This window comes from Saccopteryx bilineata, chromosome 1, assembly GCF_036850765.1.
Source record: "Saccopteryx bilineata isolate mSacBil1 chromosome 1, mSacBil1_pri_phased_curated, whole genome shotgun sequence".
In the NCBI taxonomy this organism is placed as follows: domain Eukaryota; kingdom Metazoa; phylum Chordata; class Mammalia; order Chiroptera; family Emballonuridae; genus Saccopteryx; species Saccopteryx bilineata.
Window position 1 is genome coordinate 60,913,882 of NC_089490.1, and position 24,256 is coordinate 60,938,137.

The 24,256-nt window shown below is 38.1% G+C and overlaps 2 protein-coding genes across 5 annotated transcripts in view; one reads left to right on the plus strand and one right to left on the minus strand.

Moving 5' to 3' along the window:
• RARS2 (arginyl-tRNA synthetase 2, mitochondrial) overlaps window positions 1-16,281 on the minus strand; it is a 74,991-nt gene extending 58,710 nt beyond the window's left edge. Inside the window, exons 1-2 of the mRNA XM_066254239.1 lie at window positions 16,208-16,281; window positions 2,528-2,601 (exon numbers count right to left, since the gene is read on the minus strand). Coding sequence (XP_066110336.1) covers window positions 2,528-2,601; window positions 16,208-16,243 — 110 coding nt within the window. The 5' untranslated portion in view covers window positions 16,244-16,281. The remainder of the gene's footprint in view (window positions 1-2,527; window positions 2,602-16,207) is intronic.
• Window positions 16,282-16,397: 116 nt separating this feature from the next.
• ORC3 (origin recognition complex subunit 3) overlaps window positions 16,398-24,256 on the plus strand; it is a 67,317-nt gene continuing 59,458 nt past the window's right edge. For 3 of the 4 annotated variants that reach the window (XM_066254240.1, XM_066254241.1, XM_066254242.1), the window contains exons 1-3: window positions 16,398-16,476; window positions 19,730-19,784; window positions 23,937-24,034. In XM_066254240.1, the coding sequence (XP_066110337.1) occupies window positions 16,453-16,476; window positions 19,730-19,784; window positions 23,937-24,034 (177 nt within the window). In that variant the 5' untranslated portion in view covers window positions 16,398-16,452. Of the gene's footprint in view, window positions 16,477-19,729; window positions 19,785-22,432; window positions 22,548-23,936; window positions 24,035-24,256 lie in introns of those variants that run through there. The other variant, XM_066254243.1, reaches the window with a different exon arrangement.

Consider the following 24,256-nt stretch of genomic DNA (forward strand, 5'->3'; position numbering starts at 1 on the left):
ATGATTAACAATAATTTATTAAACTAGGAATATTTAAAACATGAATTCTAAAATTATGTGAAGGGTTGTCAGTAAAAAAGACCAAAAGAGAAATAAATACTTTAAGGAAGTAGGTAGGGATCAACCAGACTTGACCTACTTCCTAGTTTTCTGTTTCGGTACTTCCAATTATATACTCACAAGGAACTTTTTGCCTTGTTTATTTAAAGACATAATTCTTGAATGTAAGTTATGTAAAAAGACAGAACTAAAAACATTCTAAATGTTATTAATAGGAAAGCACTACAGTATGTATTATTTAGCTATTGTTAGAAGTGATACCTATAACAAAAAAGAATGTCAAGGGAAAAGGATTAAAAATCATACACGCAATGGTTTTACAACTATGTTTTTTTAGATTTTTTTATTTATTCGTTTTAGAGAGAGAGGAGAGGAAAGGGGGAGAGGGGAGAGGAAATGGGGAGAGGGGAAGAGAGAGAAAGAAAGAGGGAAAGGGAGAGGGAGGAAAGAGGAAAGGGAGAGGGAGAGGGAGGGAGAGGGAGAGGGTAGGAGAGAGATAGAAGAGGGAAGGAGCAGGAAGCATCAACTCCCATAAATGATTTGACCAGGCAAGCCCAGGGTTTCAAACTAGTGACCTCAGCATTCTAGGTCGACACTCTATCCACCATGCCACCACAGGTCAGGTTCAACTATGTTTTTTTAAAGGTAGCAAGGCATAGTCAAAAGAAAATGTGAAAATACACCAACTTGCTAACATCAGATGTCTCAACAAAGTAAGAATAATGGAAATTTTTTTCTCTTCTTATTCTTCTGTATTTTCCTGAATTTCCTTAAGATTATCTGTTTTGCCTTTGTAGTAGAAAAACTAACTTAAGAAAAAATCTATAAAAAGACATAATGTCTAGACCATGAAAAGCAGTAGCTGTCAAAATAACCCATTGTGAAGGAGAGTGGGTAGGGTTAGAGATGAAACAAAACTGGCTATATGCCAATGACAGTGATTGATGGGCACACAGGGGTCATTGTTCTATCTCCTCTACTTTAATATTGTTTATATTTTTTTAAAAAAAGTTTAAAAAGCAACAGCTACTTTCCCACTAATTCTGAGAAGCTATGCTAGAGTGAAATCCTTAGATTTCAGAACAAATGGATTGTAAGAATTTTTAATCCTTTCTACTATGATCAGTATTAAATAGAAATTACTATAGTTGAAAATATATTTAACTAGGAGACCTGAGCAAATTGAGTCATATCACATTAAATAAGCCATGTTAACAAAAATAGTATTTCTTAATCTTCTGGCACTTAACAGCATTTTAAAATAAAGTTAGAAACATAGAACAGTTAGGCTTGATTTTAGTACTGTAAAGGACACTTGGGTTGATTATGGCAAAGCTTAGAATTTCCCTTTGTTCTAAATAAATGTAATATGTAGAATTTTAGACTTGTAGACTCTTAAAATTTTTGAAGTTCTCCTAAATATTTATTTTCTATAAACCAAAGTCTTAATATTTCAGATTGTTAAAGTGGAGCTGCCAAAGGAGCTCCAGGAAGGTAAAGGAAAGGGCTAAGACAATTTAACTCATTAAAGGCCTCTGAGACATAAAATAAAAATGGAGACATTCCCATGATTATGCAGAACGTCACTTACAGAGTTTATGAAATAGGTAACTGGGTGGAACATTACATCAATATATATATATAATTACAAGGTCCCCTAGGTCAGTGGTTGCCTCCGTTCTTAGAACTCAAGATAGAGCAAGTTGCAGCAGGCCGTTTTAAAGATGCTCTCTTTTACAATGCTGTATGTAGCTTTCTTTTCCTTTTTCATTTACCTCTTTGTCCTATTCCAGGAGCAAGAATATTTATTCTACTCTAAAATCTTGACAAAGGGGACTAAATATAAGGACATGATGATACTCATAATTATATCTTCACATCTTTCCAAAGCTTAGGGCTTAAATGCCTATTATGTTGTGAGTTTCTTGTCATTATTAATTTACTAAGAGGTATTTAATCCAAATATTAAAGTTTTCTAGCCAAAATGGTCATTAAGCATCAATTAGAATGACCAAGCTCACAAAGAGATAGATAATTTCCCTGCATCCAACAAGGTAACTATTGGTTGCAAGTAGTCCTAACCAGTAGTTCTCTGTATCACTAGGAGTCCTCAATGGAGACAATACAAACACAACAAACCTGGCAGGTAAATAGCGTACAGCAATATTCAAGCATCAGATAGGTGTATAATCTCTAAGAATCCTTAAAAATACCCTGAGATCCTAACCATAATCTTAGTTCTTAGTTCTTTTATTTGCTGTTATAGAATTAAATTTGAAGTTTATTCTCCATCCTTCTTAAAGACTTTGCCATAATTACAGTTATTGGCATAAATAAATATCAAAACAATACAAGGATACTAATATGACTAATTTCAAGGACTACTCTGTAAATTGAAAAGTAACCTTTTTTGTATATTTATAAAGATGTCAACATTTTAAATTGTTATAAATATAATATACTTAACTCTTTTCTGGAAATTGGAACTGCAGATATTGACTTGATCAAGTTTTCTGGTGGAAGATCCAATACTTTGGAAAGCTAAAAATAAAAACAAAACAGAGCAAGACAATAAATATATTTGTTCCAGATTCAATGGAATACTACTAAGCAATAAAAGGAACGAGACATTTAACAACATAAATGAGCCTCAAATCCACTATGCTAAGTGACAAAAGCCACTCATAAAAGTTATACAGTGGCCTGGCCTGCATTGGCGCAGTGGATAGAGCATCAACCTGGAATGCTAAGGTTGTCGGTTAGAAACCCTTGTCTTGCCCACTCAAGGCATATACAATAAACAAGCGATGAACAACTAAAGTGAAGCAACTATGAGTTGATACTTCTTGCTCTGCTTCCTTCTCCTCACTTTGTAAATTCAATAAATAAAATCTTTTTATTTTATATATATATATTTTAGTTGTTGTTTTTTGTTGTTGTTGTTTTGTATTTTTCTGAAGTTGGAAACAGGGAGACAGTCAGACTTCCACATGCGCCCAACCGGGATCCACCCGGCATGCCCACCAGGGGGCGATGCTTTGCCCATCTGGGGCATTGCTCTGTTGCAACCAGAGCCATTCCAGCACCTGAGGCAGAGGCCATAGAGCCACCCCCAGCGCCCGGGCCAACCTTGCTCCAATGGAGCCCTGGCTGTGGGAGGGGAAGAGAGAGATAGAGAGGGAGGAGAGGGGGAGAGGTGGAGAAGCAGATGGGTGCTTCTCCTGTGTGCCCTGGCCGGGAATCAAACCCGGGACTCTTGCACGCCAGGCTGACGCTCTACCACTGAGCCAACCGGCCAGGGCCTTTATTTTTTTAAAGCTATATAGTGCATGATTCAATTTATTTAAAATTCTGGAAATCCCAAGGCCTGACCAGGATGTGGCATAGTGGATAGAGCATCAGCTTGGGATGCTGAGGACTCAGGTTTGAAGCCCCAAGGTTGCTTACTTGAGTGTGGGCTCACCAACTTGAGCGCGAGGGTGCTGGCTTGAGCGTGGGATCATAGACATGACCTTATGGTCACTGGCTTGAAGCCCAAGGTCGCTGGCTTGAGCAAGGGGTCACTGGCTCAGCTGGAGCCCCCTGTCAAGGCACATATGAGAAAGCAATCAATGAACAACTATGATGCTGCAACAAAGAACTGATGCTTTTCATCTCTCTCCCTTCCTGTTTGTCCCTTTCCATCCCTCTCTCTCTCCGTATCTCTTGCTTAAAAAAAAAAAAAAAAAATTCTGGAAATCCTAAACTATAAGGATGAAAAATAAACCAGTGGTTGCCAGGGGCTGAGGGTGAGAATAGGGTTTAACTATAAATAACAAACATGCCTGACCAGGCAGTGGCGCATCAGACTGGGATGCAGAGGACCCAGGTTCAAGACCCCCGAGGTCACCAGCTTGAGCCTGGGCTCATCTGGTTTGAGCAAAGCTCACCAACTTGGACTCAAGGTCGCTGGCTTGAGCAAGAGGTTACTCGGTTTGCTGAAGGCCCACGGTCAAGGCACATATGAGAAAGCAATCAATGAACAACTAAGGTGTCACAACGAAAAACTGATGATTGATGCTTCTCATCTCTCTCCATTCCTGTCTGTCTGTCCCTGTCTATCCCTCTCTCTGACTCTCTCTCTGTCTCTGTAAAACAAAAAAACAAACAAAAAACCCCCAATATAAATAACAAACATAACTGTTCCCCTCACAAAATAAAATCTATATTTTTAAATTTAAAAATGAATTAATTTTGGGTACTGGCTGGTTGATCAGTTGGTTGGAGCATTGTCCTGATACACCAATGTCACGGGTTCCATCCCTGGTGAATCAACCAATAAATGCATAAATGCATAAATAAATGGAACAACAGATCAGTGTCTCACTCTCTCTCCCTTCCTCTCTTTCTAAAATCAATAAATATATTAAAAAATAAAAATAATTATTTTTTTTACAAAAAGAGAGAAGTTGAACCAGTGAAGAACCAAAGATAATTCATTTCATTCATTCATAACGTATTTCTTGAGTACCTATTTTGTACCAGGATCTGTTGCAGGAATTGGGGATACAGTAATGAACAAAAGAGACAAAAATTTCATGGCACTTAAAAATAAACAAGAAAAAAATAATATTGGAAGAAAAATCTGATCCCTGGGCCCTATTAAAGGTTTACCAGAATAGCAGGGATGGAGCACATTTGTATTTTTAAAAATTCCTTGAATGATTGTAACATATAGCCATAATTGTGAACTATTGTTGCCTTAATCAACCCCATTTATTGAATGATTCTTGCATGACTGGCATATCTTAGATGCCTTCATTTTTCCTTGAAATAATCCCATGAGTTTTACACTACTATAGACTTTATTTTGTGCATAATAAAACTAAAATAGAGAATTTATGTAACTTGCTAAATAGAAAAGCTTGGATGTGAACACAAGTCATCTAAACCCTGAGCCTACATTCACCCTGGTGTCATACCTACCTCCTTTCAATGAGAAATGCATAAAACAGTGAAATAGCAGTATAACCATAATGAATTTAAAACTGTCTTCATCTTTCTTCCCTGAGTTAATTTTTATAAAGCCTTTGCAAAAAACATAAATGGGGTAAATAGGAAAAGTAAAAAATATAAGAAATCTTCTTCAGAGATATCTTTAATTATTCCAAGGAGGAATAAAACTAAAACTACTGTCTCCTAATATTACCCTCAAATTCTAAAAAAAAAAAAAAAATTGTTGAATTTCACAAATGTTAAAAACAAAAAGTCCAAACGTGCAGACTTCGAGCTGTCCTTTATCTATAAAATGCTCTGTACATTTCTGCTTTGATCTTGTATGTGTTGACTTTTAAATTTAAATTTCAAAGTACAGTCTTTATTTTTAAATTCCAGTCTTTAGAAACTGTATTACTGTATCATGTATAAAAAAGATATTTCTTTAGGATGTTTTCTCAGAAGTAGATGAATATTTTCAAAGCATTTATAGAATAACACTGCAATAGTTCATGTTTATACTACAAAATGTTCCTGCCAATACAGACACTCAGTAATAACAGTTCTGTTATAATTTTTCTTAGGAAAAAGGAAAGGATTCAAATTCCAGTTCTATTTTAACTAGCTATGCAGCTTTGGGAAAATTATTTTATATGAATGAGCTTAAGTTTTCACATCTGAGCAATGGGAATAATAAACTTATTAAATAATAAACTAGGGACCATGTGAGGATTAAGAAAAATGTGTCATTTTTATTATATTGTAGAATAATTAAGAAACACAAAGGATGAGAAGAGTCATAATTAAAAATAAAAAGATGACATAGAAGTCCTAAGACTTCTATATTGTTTGAAAAACATAAAGCAATCAGAGAAAGATAAAGAAATTGTGCAAAGATAATCTAACCTTAGATAATTGGTATCCCTAAGATAAAAGAAGCAGCACAGCAAAGAGCAAGAGGAGAGGAAGATAGGTACACTGGTTCTCCAGTAGTGAATACACAAGGATAAAGACCAAAACCACTCTTCAAAAAGTGATGGCCAAGGAAAGATAAGCGATTCTGAAGCAGAAGAGAGCAGCCTTATTTAGCAGGGAATCCGAACTTGGTCTCACTTATCAGAAGCCATAGAAATGAATCTACAAAATGCAAAAAATATTAAAAGTATTCATATATATATATATATATCAGCTCCCTCAAAAAATATTAAAAGTATTCATATATATATATATATATATATATATATATATATATATATATATCAGCTCCCTCAAAAGCAGGGCCTGAGAAAAGCATAGTATGCAGGTAGTTTATTTGGGAGGTGATTCCTGAGGGAAGTGATTGGGGAGAATTAAAGTAAAGGAGAAAAAGTTAACATGTATCAGATTGTGCTACCCAGGTTGCTGCTATAGGCAATGGGGGCTTAATTTCTGTTACTACTTCTTAAAAAGCACTCACAACATCTACCAAAATTATCTATCCAAAAATAGGAAGCAGGAGCTTCCACCCCCCAATGACTGAGGGATGTCCTTAACATTACGCCACACTTGAGCTGAGTATGGGCTGGGACTAGCAGACTTTCAGACAGGATGAGATACTGTTAGCAATAAGGGAATGGAAGCACAAATGAAAACTGTTCACACCAGTGGCACCTGGAATCACAGTTGTGACCACATGCTGAGAGATAATAGAGCATAATATTCAATAAGAGAAAAAAAAAGTCTTTAATATAAATAACCAAATGTAAATTATGGTATATTATGGCAATGGTACACCACTTAGTAGTAAAATGAAAGAACTAAACCTCCAAGCATCATTATAGATAAATCTTCTTTTAAAATTGAGGCAAACAAACAAAACCCCCAAGGTGCAGATGAATAATTATAATTTGATTACCACTTATATAAAATTTAATAATTTAAAAATAAATTATTGCAAGTACTATTAAAATCTCCTGGCTACCATCCTTCATTGCAAATTCTGTTTCTCACATATGAGGTTCTATGTTCACCAAATCTGTGTATGTCACTTACAACTTATGAATGCATTCCAATTAGTACCGGGTGCATGAATATTATGTATATTCTTCTTCACGATTAAGTATTTCATTAAAAAAAGAAACAAACTAGCCTGACCAGGTGTTGGCCCAGTGGATAGAGCATTAACCTGGGACGCTGAGGACCCAGGTTCGAAACCCTGAGGTTGTGGGCTTGAGTCTGGGCTCACTGGCTTGAGCGTAGGATCACAGACATGACCCTATGGTTGCTGGCTTGAGCCCAAGGTCACTGGCTTGGCTGGAGCCCCCCTGTCAAGGCACATATAAGAAAGCAGTCAATGAACAACTAAAGTACTGAAACTATGACTTGATGCTGCTCATCTCTCTCCCTTCCTGTCTGTCTGTCTCTGTCTCTCTCTCTCCCCCTTAAAAAAAAAGAAAAAGAAAGAAACAAACTAAATCTACAGATTAATGTAAATTACTGTGTCAGGAAAACAAGATACAGAATATTTAACACTGAGATATATCTGGCTCAGTAACTAAATTTCAAAAATAAAACACCAATCAAAAATCCAGAGATAAAAAAAAATGCACTTTACTTTGTGGACATGGTACCTAATCACAAAGACCATGATCTGGTTAAAGCAAATAATTTAGCAATGATATTATATAGGACTAAATTCATCTACTAGAAAAGATGCTGATTGGAATGTTAGTTTCACCTGCTCAGTTGTTTTTAGTTTGAATTAGTTGCCAATATAGGAAAATTTGAAATTTAAAAATAACATTAGACTGTTATATGCATTGCATCTGTGGTATAAGTCTTAGGAAAATTCAAAATCAAAACTGAACAATATTGTTAATGCTTATTTCTAAAATAAAGATTTCTAATATTATTTCTAGTTCTAATATTATTTATAAACATGCTAATTTTCTAATGATTAAACCTCCTTTTAATACATCAGGATTATTTTATCTGAGAAATCATAAGTTTTTTAGTGAAAAACCTACCTAGAATGAAATCCAGCTAATTAAGCCAGACTCCGGGAAAAGCATTGGTAGTAAGCATCTTAATTCAATATAAAATTAACAGGAGCCAAGTTCTGCATATGAGTGTAACAAACATTAGTGAGAAAATATTTAGGAAAGGTAGAGGAAAGTTATGCCAACCACAAGAGTTCTAATGTCCTTTCTCATGCCAGGGGGTGATACTGTCTAAATTTGAAACATCAAGATTTTAAAGACATACTCTAAATCTTAATGTTCTGCATAATTCCTTTTCTTAACTGCAGAGGACTCATTTAGGAAATATATCAATAATTCTTTCCACTGCACTTTGGTTTCTTTTTCTTTGATTAAATTCAAGCAAAACTATGTTTAATATATTTAAAACAGCATTTCAATTCTAATAGATACAGAGAACAGACTGACAGCTGTCAGAGGGGATTGAGGTTGGAGGCTGGTGAAAAAGGTGAACAGATGAAGCAAAAAAAAACCACCTTATAAACACAGAGAACAGTGTGGGGATTGCAGGAGGGCTGGGGAAAGGTGGAGGGGGGGTAGAGGGTAGATTAGATGGTGATGGAGGATGACAACGTGGGGAGGCGAACACAATGCAATATACAGATGATGTACTGTATTGTAAAACGGTGCACCTGAAACCTGCATAATTTTATTAACCGATGTCACCCCAATAAATACAACAAAATTTTAAAAAAAGGAAAAACCAGCATTTCAGTTATGGATACATACACTATTACACTTTTAGTAGTTGAACATTTTTCAGCATAAAACTTTCGTTTACGTTCAGTATTTGTTTTATTGATTTTTAGAGAGAGAGAGAGAGAGAGTCAGGAACATTACTCTCTTCCTGTATGTGCCCTGACCGGGAAGGAACTTCTGTGCTTTGGGACAGTGCTCTAACCCAGTGGTCCCCAACCCCCGGGGCCGCGGACCCTTACCGGTCCATGGGCCATTTGGTACCGGTCCGTAGAGAAAGAATAAATAACTTACATTATTTCCATTTTATTTATATTTAAGTCTGAACGATGTTTTATTTTTAAAAAATGACCAGATTCCCTCTGTTACATCTGTCTAAGACTCAGACTTGACGCTTGTCGGGGTCACATGATACGTTGCCACTAAAATTAAACCCATAAACTAGCAAAATGAGTGAAAAACAAAATTCCACCGAAAATTTTTTTGCCAAGTGGAAAAGGGCCAGTGAAGAGACAGAAGAAGAACCGAGGACCTCGAAGAAAAAGGCTTCATTTACAAGACAATACCAGGAGTCCTACTTGAAGTATGGATTTATCACAACTGGTGATTCTCGCGCACCAAGGCCGCTCTGCATAATATATGGCGACTGACTAAGTAATGAGGCAATGAAGCCTTCAAAACTGCTCGGAGACCAAACACCCTACTTTAAAAGACAAGCCTTCTGAGTATTTTGAAAGAAAAAAGCATGAACAAGAAGGACAGATACAATTACTGGTGGCCACTACATCAATAAATGCAAGTGCACTGAGAGCATCATACTTGGTGGCTAATCGTATTGCTAAGACTAAGAAGCCATTCACCATTGGTGAAGAATTGATCCTTCCAGCCACTAAAGACATTTGTCGTGAACTTCTAGGAGAGGCTGCGGTTAAAAAGATAGCACAGATGCCTCTTTCGGCTACCACCATCACACGGCGCATTGAGGAAATAGCAGAGGACATTGAATCACAATTGTTGGAAAGGATTAATAAATCACCGTGGTACGCTCTCCAGGCTGACGAATCTACAGATATTGACAAGGCAATGCTACTTGTTTACGTGCGTTATCTTTATCAAGAGGATGTGCATGAGGATATGTTATGTGCACTATCGTTGCCAACCAAAACCACAGCTGCAGAACTATTTAAATCGCTGGATGACTATATATCAGGAAAACTGAAATGGCCTTTTTGTGTAGCTGCTGCCATGACCGGAAGGATGTCTGGTTTAACTACTCGGATTAAGGAGGTTGCACCTGAATGCGAGTCTACACATTGTGTCATTCACAGGGAAATGCTGGCTAGCCGAAATATACCACCGGAATTTAACAGCTTATTGAATGATGTCATTAAAGTTATTAACCACATCAAAGCACACGCCCTTCACTGGCGCCTGTTCGAGCAGCTTTGTGAGGAAATAAATGCGGAGCACAGACACCTTCTCTTATACACAGAAATAAGATGGTTATCCTGAGGGAGGTCCTTGGCCAAAGTGTTTGAATTACAAGAGCCGCTGCAGAGATTTCTCTCAGAAAAAAAAGTCACCGCTAGCAGCACATTTCAGTGACAAGGCATGGGTCGCAAAACTCGCTTACTTGTGGGACATATTTAACCTCCTCAGTGAACTCAATCGATCACTTCAGGGGAAAATGACAGCTGTCTTCAAGTTGGTAGATAAAGTAGCTGCATTTAAAGCCAAACTGGATTTGTGGGGAGGACACGTGAACAGGGGTATATTTGACATGTTTCAAACATTTGTGGGAATTTTGGAAGAGACTGAGCCCAAGCCTTCATTGTCCCAGCTGGTGCACGATCACCTGTATTTACTTTTAAAAGAGTTTGAATGCTACTTCCCAATCACAAAAGATCCACGAATTGCCAAGGAATGGATCTGTGATCCATTTAGTCAACAAACCAAGTGAATCCAGTGTGTCTATGCAAGAAGAGGATCAACTACTGGAGATCACAAATGACGGTGGCCTTAAAAATATGTTTGAGAATACAACTCTGCCGGTGTTCTGGATTAAAGTCATGGCAGAATACCCCGAGATCGCCACAAAAGCACTAAAAACCCTGTTGCCATTTCCGACATCCTATTTGTGTGAAGCGGGATTTTCTGCAGTGACAGCAACCAAAACAAAATTACGGAATAGACTGGACATAAGCAACACACTTCGGGTGTCACTGTCTCCCATTATCCCTAGATGGGACCGTCTCATTGCAGAGAAACAAGCTCAGGGCTCCCACTGATTCAGCGTTATGGTTGTTGAGAGATAGGGTATTATCTTTCATTCTATATAAATATTATAATAAATAACCCTTAACTTACAATATTCATAAGAATGGTGAGTTGTCTTTTTCATGCACTTTATATTTGTTTTTGTGTTGTATCTTATTTTTAAGGCATGTTTAAACGTTACCATAGCGACTGGAAAGTGTTTGGAGGCAGAGGATGTTACTCATGTTACGTTGTTGGTGCAATGTTAAGAGGACGCTTCTAATAAAGTTGCATACGAGTACACAGTGGATTCATGTTTATTTTTATTGTCGTAGGTTCATGACTGGTAGCGAGCCTGAACCCATCATATGACATATTGATGTTAGACATGAAACGTTGTCAGAATAACAAATTTAAATACAGCCTGAATAATGAGGACATGCTCATTCCTCCTTTAACTTATCCCAATAAATATCGTAAGTTCGACAATTATATTTAAAAATACCACAGTTTTTATGCCAGTCGCATAATTTTATTTTGTGCATTTATCCATCCCATCCTAAAGGCCGGTCCGTGAAAATATTTTCTGACATTAAACTGGTCCGTGGCCCAAAAAAGGTTGGGGACCACTGCTCTAACCAATCAAGCTATCTGGCCAGGGCATCGAACTTTTTAAAAAAGCAAACAAACTAAAAATAAAAACTCATTACAAGACAGCCAATATTTATAAAAAGCATATCTATCCAGTCCTCCTTCCTATCTTTTCTCCTTTTTTTCCTGCCTATATATCCGCAAAGAAACTATCTAAAATGAAGGTCAACCTATTAATAATGATGATTATTGATGGGGAAGTTTAAACTCTTTGTACCTTTTGTATCACTTAATTCTTAACAGTGAATAGACATTATTTCCATAAAAATGAAAAAATTCTTTTACAAAAGCACAACTTTATACAAGTATAAGGCACTCCCATTAAAAATTAAGGTTCAACTACAAATATTGATTGACTTACGACCTATGCAACTCACAACCATTCGACTTTAAGACCACAATCACTAGCCACTTGACTGCTCCGCGTCTGGCAGCGCAGGCGTTGCCCAGCTGGGCGTATGACAGTGCGGACCAGCTTCCGGCAGCACTACCATCTCCACGTGCACCATTTCAACTGTTATCCCAGACTCAGTACAGCAATTTGTGTTTTGTGTCTTAGATATTTTTCATCAAACCCCTCCCAAGATGTCTACCAAGAAGAAATTGTCTTTGCAAATATTAAACCAGTTGTACTGGTAATGCAGTGTTTTACTTAAACCTGACGAATGTAAAAATAAGAAACTAAATGGTGTAGAGATGATACAAATGGCATAAAGTGAATGAAGAAAATTATGATATATAACAATAATGAAAGAAAATTATGATAAAATATGACTTAAAGACTTTTATAACATCATTTTACAATACTGTACATATAGCCTACTCAACTTACGACCAAATTGTGTTACGACCAGTCTGTCGGAACCAATCGTGGTAGTAAGTCGAGCACTAGCTGTACATAGTTTTCTGGTGATCTAAAGCATTCACTGAGGGTAATGTATAACTCGGTCCCCTCACATCAGTAAGCCTTTAGGATTGTTGTGGTGTGAAAATGGGGTTCAAATTACTGTCCTCAGTTTTCTACTTTAACATAATAATGAATAATTTATTGAGTGTATACCATGTACCAACCACAATCCAAACTTCATTAAATCTGAACAACAAACTTGTAAGATAGCTAATTAATTTTCCAGATATTATGAATGAGGGACAGAGAATTTACATATGTATTAGAGAAGCTGGATTTAAACTCTCATGTCCTTGTGGTCAGCGCTCTTAATCAATATACCAGTGCTTCCCACACTTTGCTACACATTAGAATGACCCATGGAGCTTTAGAAAACAGATGTCTGGCTCAAGCAAATATGTGATTTAATTAGCACAGAGTATGACCTGAGCAACAGAATGCTGAAAAGTTTTTGGGTTGCTTGTAATGTAAAGTTAAGTGTAGGGATCACTGTACTATACCTTTCTGCCTTTTGCTGGTTCTTGGTTAGTGGTTATCAATCTTGGATGAATATCAAAATCACCTTTTGATTTTTAGAGCTTCCAGACCCCTACCCAACACCAGGTCAATGGGGCTGGGCTCAAGTATTTTCAATGATTCTCCAGTAATTCGAGTCTGCAGTGAAGGCTTGAGAACCACTGCTTAGGGAGATACCAGCTGCTCTCCATGTTAACAATCAGTGCCCAGGTTAGTGAGTACCTCTCAAGTGGGTGGGGTACACACACACAAACAAGATTAAAGAACCACTAAGTGGTGAAATGTCAGAGAGCATTTTTTTTTTTTTAAGTGAGAGCAGGGAAATAGTGATATAGACTCCTGCATGCACCTCAACCAGGATCCATCTGGCAACTCCTGTCTGGGGCCAATGCTCAAATCAGCTGAGCTATTTTTAGCACCTGAGGCTGATGCTCCCACCCACTGAACTATCCTCAGCTCCCAGGACTGACACTAGAGCCAATTGAACTACTGTCTGTGGGAGGGGAAGAGGGAGAAGGTGAGAGAGGGAGTGGGCGAGGAGGAGATGGTTGCTTCTCTTGCGTGGCCTGACGAGGAATCAAACCCAGGATATCCATATGCCAGGCTGACAGAGAGCATGGTTTTTAATTTACCTACATTCTTATGGGTTTGAGAATTATTCTGGAAATAATAAGATTGTATTTAGTGCTTTCTCTGATGAGAATGTGGCTTACGGGTTTCTTTAACTACAGGACCTTTTTCATCTTCAGGTAACAGTGCTGCTCCTGGCATCAGGCTTCATGTACGGCTACCACAGGTGTAGTGAGGGCCACTGATAACTATCTAAGGCCTCATAGTGACAGAAAAAAAGTTTTATAGAATAAAATATATTAAGAGTTACTCAATGAAAATAAAACAATAAAAGACTGTAACAGTAAAGCTCAAGATTTTAACAGAGAAATAAAACCCACAAAATACTAGGCACAGACCTTGGGAAGTAAGTGAGCTAAACAACACAACTGAATGAAGAGGAAATCTGAGGTTGAAGGCAGAAAGTCCTTCTTCAAGGAATACCAAAAGTGAAAAGTCCATATATACCAGGTCCGGTGTGGGAACCTAAGAACAGAGATTCTAATGTATAATATAGTATGTAATGAATGCTTACAATGTACCAGGCACAGTTCTAAGCCTTAGACTTGGCAACCTAAGGTCAGAGATTCTAATATAATACACTCTTTGGCTCCCAATATGAGAGAGTACATTAATCAATCAGTTTGGGGGCAGCTCTCAACATTCCTTTCCCAGGCACACACAATTCCTATCCCTCATAGGCAGGTAGTGATCACAAAGCCAAAAAATACCCTATGAGTCTGGCCCTAAAAAATTCTAAATTCAGTTAGGAGCCAAGTTCAAGATCAAAGTTTCTGGCAATCAGATAAAAACCCTAATTCAGATAATGAAAAAGAGATCCTGTGTTTCAGTAACCAGACATCTAAGTGGCAGAACTACATCTTCTTATGAAAATTAGCTCTGTATTTTTATCCATATGACAGTCTGTAAGGTCACAAATCTGAAAATTCTTGAAAGGTTAACAATTACTCTTCCAGACCTTAAATTACTTAAACTGTCAATTACCCCTGGTCCCTCACTTCTGACTCTAACATAACCAGGTCAGGTGTGTATGTTTGCCACCAAGACGCAATGCACAAGCAGTCCCACATTTTCAAGACCTTCAGGTACAAGTCTGGATTAGCTCCCAGACTCAGCCAGCAAACAGGGTAACAAAAGAAACTTCAGGGTTTAGAAGAGAACTTCCTAAATGATTTGGAGGGCAAGTTTCTTGCAATATTTTATTCTCTTCCTCACTATAGAGCTGTTCAAAGATGACTCTGAATCTAGGAAAACCAGGTCTCGTTATCTTTGCAGTTATCAAAACTAATTTTAGCCTGACCAGGCGGTGGCGCAGTGGATAGAGCGTCGGGCTGGGATGCAGAGGACCCAGGTTCGAGACCCCGTGGTCACCAGCTTGAGCGCGGGCTCATCTGGTTTGAGCAAAAGCTCACCAGCTTGAACCCAAGGTCGCTGGCTCCAGCAAGGGGTTACTCAGTCTGCTGAAGTCCCGCTGCAAGGCACATATGAGAAAGCAATCAATGAACAACTATGGTGTTGCAATGCGCAATGAAAAACTAATGATTGATGCTTCTCATCTCTCCCCGTTCATATCTGTCTGTCCCTGTCTATCCCTCTCTCTGACTCACTCTGTCTCTGTAAAAAATAAAAAACAAAAACAAACAAAAAAAAACTAATTTTAGGGCAGGCAGCAAAAGTGACTGCAAAAAATATGACCACTTTTCAAACTAGGTCCTTTAGAATAAAAATTCAGATCCATCTTCAACTTCACGAAGTGTAAAGAACACTAAGGAATAAAGAAATAAAACAGAGTCACTATAGTGAAACTGGGAAACTATTAAAATCAAATGGATTGAGGTCTGAGGAAACAATTCTATTATTGTTTTAACTAGCCTGGGAACTTAAAATTTTCAACTTCCCAGTCCTGCATTAATGCCAGGATATACTTCAAACCTCTCTGAAGGAAAAGAATGAACTCACATCCATTACCTAAACCATTGGTCGGAGGATTATCATCTACAACCAATTCAGAGAGTAAGAACGCAGAACTAATTTTCAGGAATGCGCTTTTTAGTATAAGAACCCTCAGTTTTTCTTTTTTCAGAACACTCTGAGTATTGTATAGTTGTACTTCTGGTCTACAAACCGGAAAACCGTTGACTAAATCGTTATCATTCATTTCTAGTCAAAGCCTCCTGATTTCAGGTCAACATAATTATGGGATCTAATCATGGCCCAAAGACTTTCCACCCAGATAAAGCATACAAAGCATACAGGGAGGGAAAGAGTGAGGACAGCAACATGTGCCTTTCACCCTGAAAACTGATCTGAGCCGCCTACCCGACCCCCTTTGCCTCAGCAACTGAAGCATCTGCGAAGATGGGGGAGAAGGCAGCAGAAATAAGTAGATTTTCTCAAAACACTTCCCTCCCGCTGATTGATGACTAGCTCACAACGCTGAAACGGCTTCCAGGTGAGAGCGTCCGTCGGAGCCTCCTTCTGCAAGTTCCAGGGTGCGTACCTGACAGGCGATGGACCTCCGGAAGCCGCACGCCATGTCGGTCTTCACCAAGCACGTCCCAGCTGGCCCGTCCGAAGCCCCGCCCCGCCCTGCTCTGCAGCCCCGCCTCCACGCTCCGGAAGCACGCCCCTGAGGGTGATGCCAGCCAATCAAGAAGCCCAGTGGCCGCCACTAACCCCTGCCCTGGTGCCGCGAGGGAGCGCGGGAAATCCCGAGTTTCTGGATTCTCCTTAGCCGCTGCGGACATGGCCACTTCCTCGGTGTCCAAGGTACGTGGGGGCGGGAGGCCAGTAGAACTTAGCCACAGTCTCATTTCCTTCTGAGAAAGGCTTGAAGCGGAGGTTAGGTAGGCCTAGGTGTACCGATTCAGGGGAAAGTGCGGCGGACAGAACTGAGGCATCTTTGCTCCGGGTCTGGTTGAGGTTAACTTTGTTTGGGAAGCGAAGGTGCCCACTTGCCTTGGTGTTTGGGCTAGGAGGACTTTTAATTTCTGGTTTGTGGAGATGGAAAGCCCGGAGGATGTGCCTTAGTCTCCCGTCCTGTTTCCTTCTCAGAAGTTTTTGTGCGCCCAGCACTTCTTTAGGTACCGGTATACCGGGGTAAACAGAATAGACAGACGCAGTTTTTGCTCTCAAGTGATATTAAACACAGGAAAACTGACCACACAAATTATGATACATGTTAGCAAGAAAGGACTAAACTAAGTGAAAGAGCAGAAGAGCGAGAGGAACCCAAGCTATACTGCCGGGGTTCAGCGAAGGCCTTTGGAGAAAAACACATTTTAGCTGAGACCTGAAAAATGAGAAGTTAGGTAAAGGATTGGCGAGCGGGGGGGGGGGGGGGTAGGGGGTAGCAGAGAGAATGACAAATTCTTTGGCTCAGAAGATAGAAATAAAATGGTAAATTAAAGGAATTGAAAAATCCGTATAATCAGAGGGTAGAATTATAGAAGGGAGCCAATCTCATGAAATGAAATGAGAATGAAAAAGTCGTGTAGGGGTGTGTGTGTGTGTGTGAGTGAGATCTTATAGATCTTCTCATATTAGCTGCTTGCTTAGACGGCCAGGGATTGCAAGACATCGTTTTTCAGTCTCGTTAGCCACATTTCAGGTGTTCAGTAACAACACGTGGCTGTGACCATACATTTATATTAGTGCAAATCGTGGTATTTCCCTCCTTATTTAAGTTATGAGTGCAGCTAGAAGCCCCTCAAGTTAAGCTGTCCGATAAAACAATGCAGTTAAAGAACCTGCAAAGACTTTTCTCTCTCTGTTAAACTAGACTGATGAAGAAGGCTACACCGTGAATCTAATTTTTCATTTTAATTAGAATTAAAATGATGAGAAATGCCTTCCTAGACTACATACTAAGGAGGAGCTACAAGCTTAGGGCTTACGTTTACAAAAGATTGACAGTTGTGACGTTAGGTGCATATGCCAGAAAAAATTTAACTGCTAGTATTTATTTATTTTTTTAGTGAGAAATATACAGACAGACAGGAAGGGAGAGAGATGAGAGGCATCAAACTCCTAGTTGTGGCACTTTAGCTGTTCATTTCATTGATTTCTTCCCATGCCTGACAGGAGGGGTGGGGGTGGGGCTCCAGCTGAGCCAGTGACCCCTTGCTCAAGCCAGCGACCTTTGGGTTCAAGCCAGCGACCATGGGGTCATGTCTATGATCCCATGTGCAAGCTACTGTGAGCTCAAGCCCCATGAGCCCATGCTCAAACCGGTGACCTTGAGGTTTTGAACCTGGGATCTCAGCATCCCAAGTCGACACTGTCCCCTGCGTCACAACTGGTCAGGCAACTGATAGTTTTTTTTTTAAGGATTGGTACTGTTTTTGTTTTACCCTGGTTGTAAAGTTCCATAAGCTTTGAGTGGTCTGTTCCCCAATACATTTTGTTGCTTAAGCCTCCTATTTTTGTATGTCTTGCAGAATTGTGAGTTTTGTTGTTTTTTCCCCAGGAAAGCACTTATGGCATTATAACAGAAGTGCTTGTATTGAGATGATTATAAAGGGGGGGGGGGGCCTTACACGAAAAGAATCTTGAAAGAATATTTCCGGAGTTCATAGAACTGCCAGCTTTTCCCCTAATCTCCTTCCTTGTCATATTTTCTTGCTGTTGGCTCTTCTCCTAGATACCTTCCCCCACCTCACTCACCATCCCCTCCCTGATCAGCAGTTCAAAGTGGCTAACCATGCTGTTATGACTGCCATACACTAGGATTCATTCTTGACACTCTTTGGATCTCACTCCTTCAAAGCTCCTTTTCCTTTACTGAGATGCAGGTGGATCTGGAAAGGAGGTAATGGCAAGCCTCTCATGGTTACCACATGAATTTTCTAAATATGTATATTTAATAGTTCCACTAGTTGCAGATACAAAAGTACAAAGCACAGTTCTCATTTTGGACCCTGTAAACCAAATGGCCACTTTATATTTGCAGTGCTGTCTTTAGCACTATCCTTAGATGACTTTTTCTAGATATATTTTTCTTTTTTCTGTTTGTTTGTTTAATTTTCCACAAAAATGGCTACCTTAAGAAGCTGTCCATGATGTGTGGCTTTAGGATTGGTGGAATAAATATAGGACCAATATTTTGGGGGCTGTATATTACTAGTCAAATATATAATAACAAACTAAATGTAGTCAGGAAATTATCAGGACCGTTACTTAGCAAGCATTCATTCTGTATACTGATTGCCTAATGTGTAATAAACACTATCCCAAACATTGGAGAAATGCTTATGAACTAATGCAGTCTGTTCTAAAGGTGCTCACAAACTTCTTGGGGAAACAGACCCTGAATAACTATAACAGAGTGAAAGTGATTTAAAGTAAAGATATTTAAGTACTGTGAGACATTAGGGGAAGGAATGATTCTAACTAGAGAATTGGGGAAGGTTTCCCAGAGTGAGTGAGTTTGAATTGATCTGTAAAGGATAAATGAATAAGAGTTTTATCAGATGAAAAGTGAAATAATAGCCTAAAATTTCTTATTCCCATCAAGGTTCTAGATGGTTGGAGTTTAATTAAATAAATACTTTTGAGATGGGAGAGCATCACTATTTTATATCTTTTTGCTCTTCATTTTACTGTGTACTACTAATATTCTTTCTTCTCTAAGTTGATAAAAATGGAAACTTGCTGAGTTTAAATTTCATCAACATTTATTTTCTTTGTCTACCTTTTAGATCAGGTCCCAAAGAGCAGAATCAAGGATGAACATCTTATGGGAAGGAGGAGAAAGAAATGAAGTCCTTGCATTGTTTAAGAATTTTCCTTTTATAGTGCAGATAGAAAAGAGATTATATCTTAGCACTTTAAAGAAACCCCTTTTTAAAGGAAAAATATGCTTATTCATAAAATATACTGCCCACAGAAATTAGGGGATATTTCAAAATGAATATGAAGCTAGAAAATATCCCCTGATTTTTGTGAGCAGTATACTTGGTGAATAGATTTATCTGCCCCTTAGCTACTTTGACTTTATGCTTTTTTTCTTTCTTTTTTATAGGGCTGCTTTGTGTTTAAGCCAAACTTCAGGAAGAGAAAGATCTCTGTGCCAGTAGGTAAGATGTCTTAATATCAAATTTATTAGTTTTCCTCCCCTGACTGAATTTATTCTCTTGTCTAAGCTTCGCTTATTTACCATGTTGACATAATAGTTATCCTCTGGCATAGGTCAGAGGGGTAAGGGTGTATATACCCCAGGGTTCTAAGCTAAAAGGAGATACAAGCATACCTTCAAAAGGCAAAATGTAAAGTAAATTTTCTTCAAGGATTTGTAACCATTTCTAAAAAGTCATTGTCTTAAAAATCTCATTGGTTTCCTGGGGTAAAGTAGGGGGAATAGACTGCAGAAGAATAAGAGTGACTTTTGGAGTGAGAGAAATGTTCCCTAGATTTGAGGGGGTGGTCACGTGAGTGCATGATTCTGTTAGGACATATCAGTGGGGGATACTTAGATGTAAAGAACTTTCTCAGTGACATTGCTAGTAAGCGGTAGGACTGGGATTTGAACCCAAGCTGCCTGATTCTTGAATCTGTGGTCTAACTATTATTTACTACAGTGTGTCCATAAAGTCATGGTGCACTTTTGACCAGTCACAGGAAAGCAACAAAAGATGATAGAAATGTGAAATCTGCACCAAATAAAAGGAAAACTCTCCCAGTTTCATACCTATTCAGTGCAGTTCGATGTGGGCTCACGCACAGATTTTTTAGGGTTCCTTAGGTAGCTATCCCGTATAGCCTCTACAGACTCGTCACTGACTGATGGCCTACCAGAACGGGTTTCTCCACCAAACTGCCAGTTTCCTTCAACTGCTTATCCCACCCAGTAATGTTATTCCTATGTGGTGGCGCTTTGTTATAAACGCGCCGATATTCACGTTGCACTTTGGTCACGGATTTGAATTGAGTGAGCCACAGAACACACTGAACTTTCCTCTGTACCGTCCACATCTCGACTGGCATGGCCGTGGGCTGCTCCACTGCATACATGGGGTTACGTCATCATCTGCATGTGCACATGCTGCCACATCATCCTACAGAAACTGGAGGGGTTTTCCTTTTATTTGGTGCAGATTTCACATTTCTATCATCTTTTGTTGCTTTCCTGTAACTGGTCAAAAGTGCACCATGACTTTATGGACACACTGTACTACCTCTCAAAATATGAGGTGTAATTTTGCTTAGAATATTTTGAATTTTGGCTATAATTTATTAAGATTTGTTGTTGCCCTGGCCAGGTAGCTTGGTTGGTTAGAGCATCTTCTGGAAGAGCAGAGGTTGCCAATTTGATCCATGGTCAGGGTACATGCAGGAACTGATTAATGTTTGTGTTTGGTCTGTCTATTCTTCCCTCCCTCCCTCCTTTCTTCCATCCTTCCCTCCCTCCCTCCTTCCCTCCCTCCCTCCTTTTTTCCATCCTTCCCTCCCTCCTTCCCTCCCTCATTCCTTTCTTTCTGTCTGAAAGCAATAAAATAAACATTAAAAAAAGTTAAAAAGATTTGTTTAAAGTTTTTAGTATTAATAAACCTAATGTGCATAATTGTATAATATGGTTTTTAAGTACATTAGGTTTTTTTCCATTGTACTGATCTAAGAACAACAGATGCTGTTATAATATGAAAATCTTGGAGGAATTGACCCTAATTTTAAGACAGATGCAGCAGAAATGAGGAAAACATACCCAGATTTTAGTTCTTGCCTTCAGTGGCTTCAGTACTCAACATAAAATTGCCTCAATAAGTAGGAAGATGCTCTACATTGTGCCTTTCATCTGTGCCCTGACTTGAAGATATTTGGACATGTAGCTAAGAAAAGATTAGTAACTCTCTCTCTCTTCAGTGTTGTGTGGGGAAGAGAGGGTGAGAAAGAGAAACTGGGTAGGAGCAGGAGGAACCTGTCAACAGTGAGAGCTGATATTCATTCTTTAGCTCCTCTCAGTACTTAATTATTTTTTACCTACTTGATTGATAAATGACTGAGAGAAGTCGTGGTAACAGGTTAGTGTTCTAGTGCTCTTGTTTCCCAGCTTTTCACAGGTTTTTGTTGTTGTATATTTTGATGCAGCTTATTCAGCACATAAACTTTCATGACTTGATTGGCCACGTTACCATTCTTTTATAATTTTACTCATTTTCAAAGATGACAATATTCTCTTTAAGGCTTCCTTGTTTTCCAGCTTATCTCCTTCCTTTGATTTTGTTTGCATTTTTATACTGCGGACTTATCTATCATTTTACCATATGGGTGACTTCAATATATTCTAAGCCTTTTGATAAAATTTTAAAAATTAATATTTGCCAAGAACTGAGTCAGTTATGACTAGAAGGAAAGTTCCTTAACGTGAAAGAGAATTTCTATTTCAAACTCCCAGTTAACATTAAAATTTGATGGAATACTAGCAGCATTTCAGTGAAGTCAGGAACAAAATGTGTACTTTGACAATTGTGTACTATCATGAAAGTTCTGGCTGTTACAATAAAGTACCTAGAAGTAAACAAGAAATAGGAAGGAAAGTAGAAAACTATAAAGTATGTAAAATAGTGATTAAAGGAAGAGACTTGTAGTATTTTTAACATTAAAAATACCATTTCTTCCCAAACCAATCTGTAAATTTTTTATTTATCCAGTCAAAATACCAGTGTAAATTTGTAAAATATTTTATTTATTCATTTTAGAGAGAGAGGGAGAGGGTGAGGGAGGAGCAAGAAGCATCAACTTGTAGTCGCTTCCTGTGTGTGCTTTTGATAGGGCAAGCCCTGGGCCTTGAACCAGCGACCTCAGCATTCCAGGTCGACGCCCCAACCACTGTACCACCACAGGTCAGGCTTTTTTTATTTTACTGTTTTATTTATTCATTTTAGAAAGGAGGGGAGAGAGAGAGAAGAGACGAAAGAGCAGGAAACATCAACTCCCATATGTGCCTTGACCATGCAAGCCCAGGGTTTCAAACTGGTGTGACAGAATGGCTTAAAATATTTTGAAAGGGAATGATGATGTTTTCTGGTGATGGGAGAAAGACCTGGATCTACTCAATATTAGAATGAACTATAAAGCTACAATAATTAAATAGTTCGGGACTGGTATGGTTAGATTCACTAACCATTGATATAGTATTTAAATGATAGGGGCATCCCAAATCATTAGAAGAAAGGAATATTTTTCAAACTGAAGGTTTTTATGTATAACCCAGGTATGTGAGTCATGAGTTTTAAAGAACAGAATAGAAAAGAACATATAGTATCACATGTAAGGATAAGTATTGTTTTGTAAGGTTTTTGTTTTTGTTATATGTATGCGTGTGGGATTATGATATAAGATGTATTCCTTAATGTGGATCATGGTTTTAAAATTTGGAAAAACCATTGCAACAAATGGTATTTTAATAAATTACTAACCATTTGGAGGAAAACATTCCAAAGGTTTATAAAATAATACAGACAATAAGTAAATTCTGGGCTAAAATGATGTCAGTTGAACAAATGAACAAGAATAGTAGTAGTAAGAATCATTTAATAAAAGAGAACTTAAAGCAAATACATGAACTAAAGTGTATAAGGCCTTACAATAAGAGAAAATAATGAAAATATGTTAATATTAAAAGTATATACTTCAAATCAAAACCATTAAATAAAAACTTAGAAATTCAAAAGTAAATGATAGAAATATTTATAGATACAATATCTTATAGATAACAATAATTATGGTAAGAATATAAGATGTATAAATATAAAGGGTATTTTTTTGTGTATGTGTGACAGAGACAGAGAGAGACAGACAGACAGGAAGGGAGAGAGATGAGAAGCATCAATTCTTCATTGCGGCACCTTAGTTGTTCACTGATTGCTTTCTCATATGTGCCTTGACTGGGGGGCTACAGCAGACTGAGTGACCCCTTGCTCAAACCACCAACCTTGGGCTCAAGCTGATGAGCCTTGCTCAAACCAGATGAGCCCGCCCTCAAGCCTGCAACCTCAGTACCAGTTCTACACTATCCACTGTGCCACCACCTGATCAGGCAAATATAAAGGGTATTGAATAGTACCTATCCCCAAATATATATATATATATATTCCCAAATATATATATATACATATATATATATTTGATGCATATAAAAAAATTGAACCCATCATTTATTGTGTGACTTTGTACAGAGATTTTCTTTTATTATATAAAAGACATTGATTTATTTTTTTCTGTGTTTACAGAGGAGTATTTTAATAAAAGGAAAAATGAATCTGAGGACAGTAAGCTTCGATTTGAAACTTACCATTTAATATGGCAGCAGATGAAATCTGAAACTGAGGTAAATACCTTTTTAAATAACAATTATTTTCTAATACCATAAATCTCATATTTATTTTTTCTGATCTTTTCCACCAATTTACAGGAGAATTGATTAGATGTTTTTAATATTGGTTAAGTATAGTCTAGTATATATATATTTTAAAACCTCATGTCCCAAGTACTAAGCATGGCTTCAGGTACTGGAACATGTTTATAATGATAGTTGCTAAGGCAAGGGGCC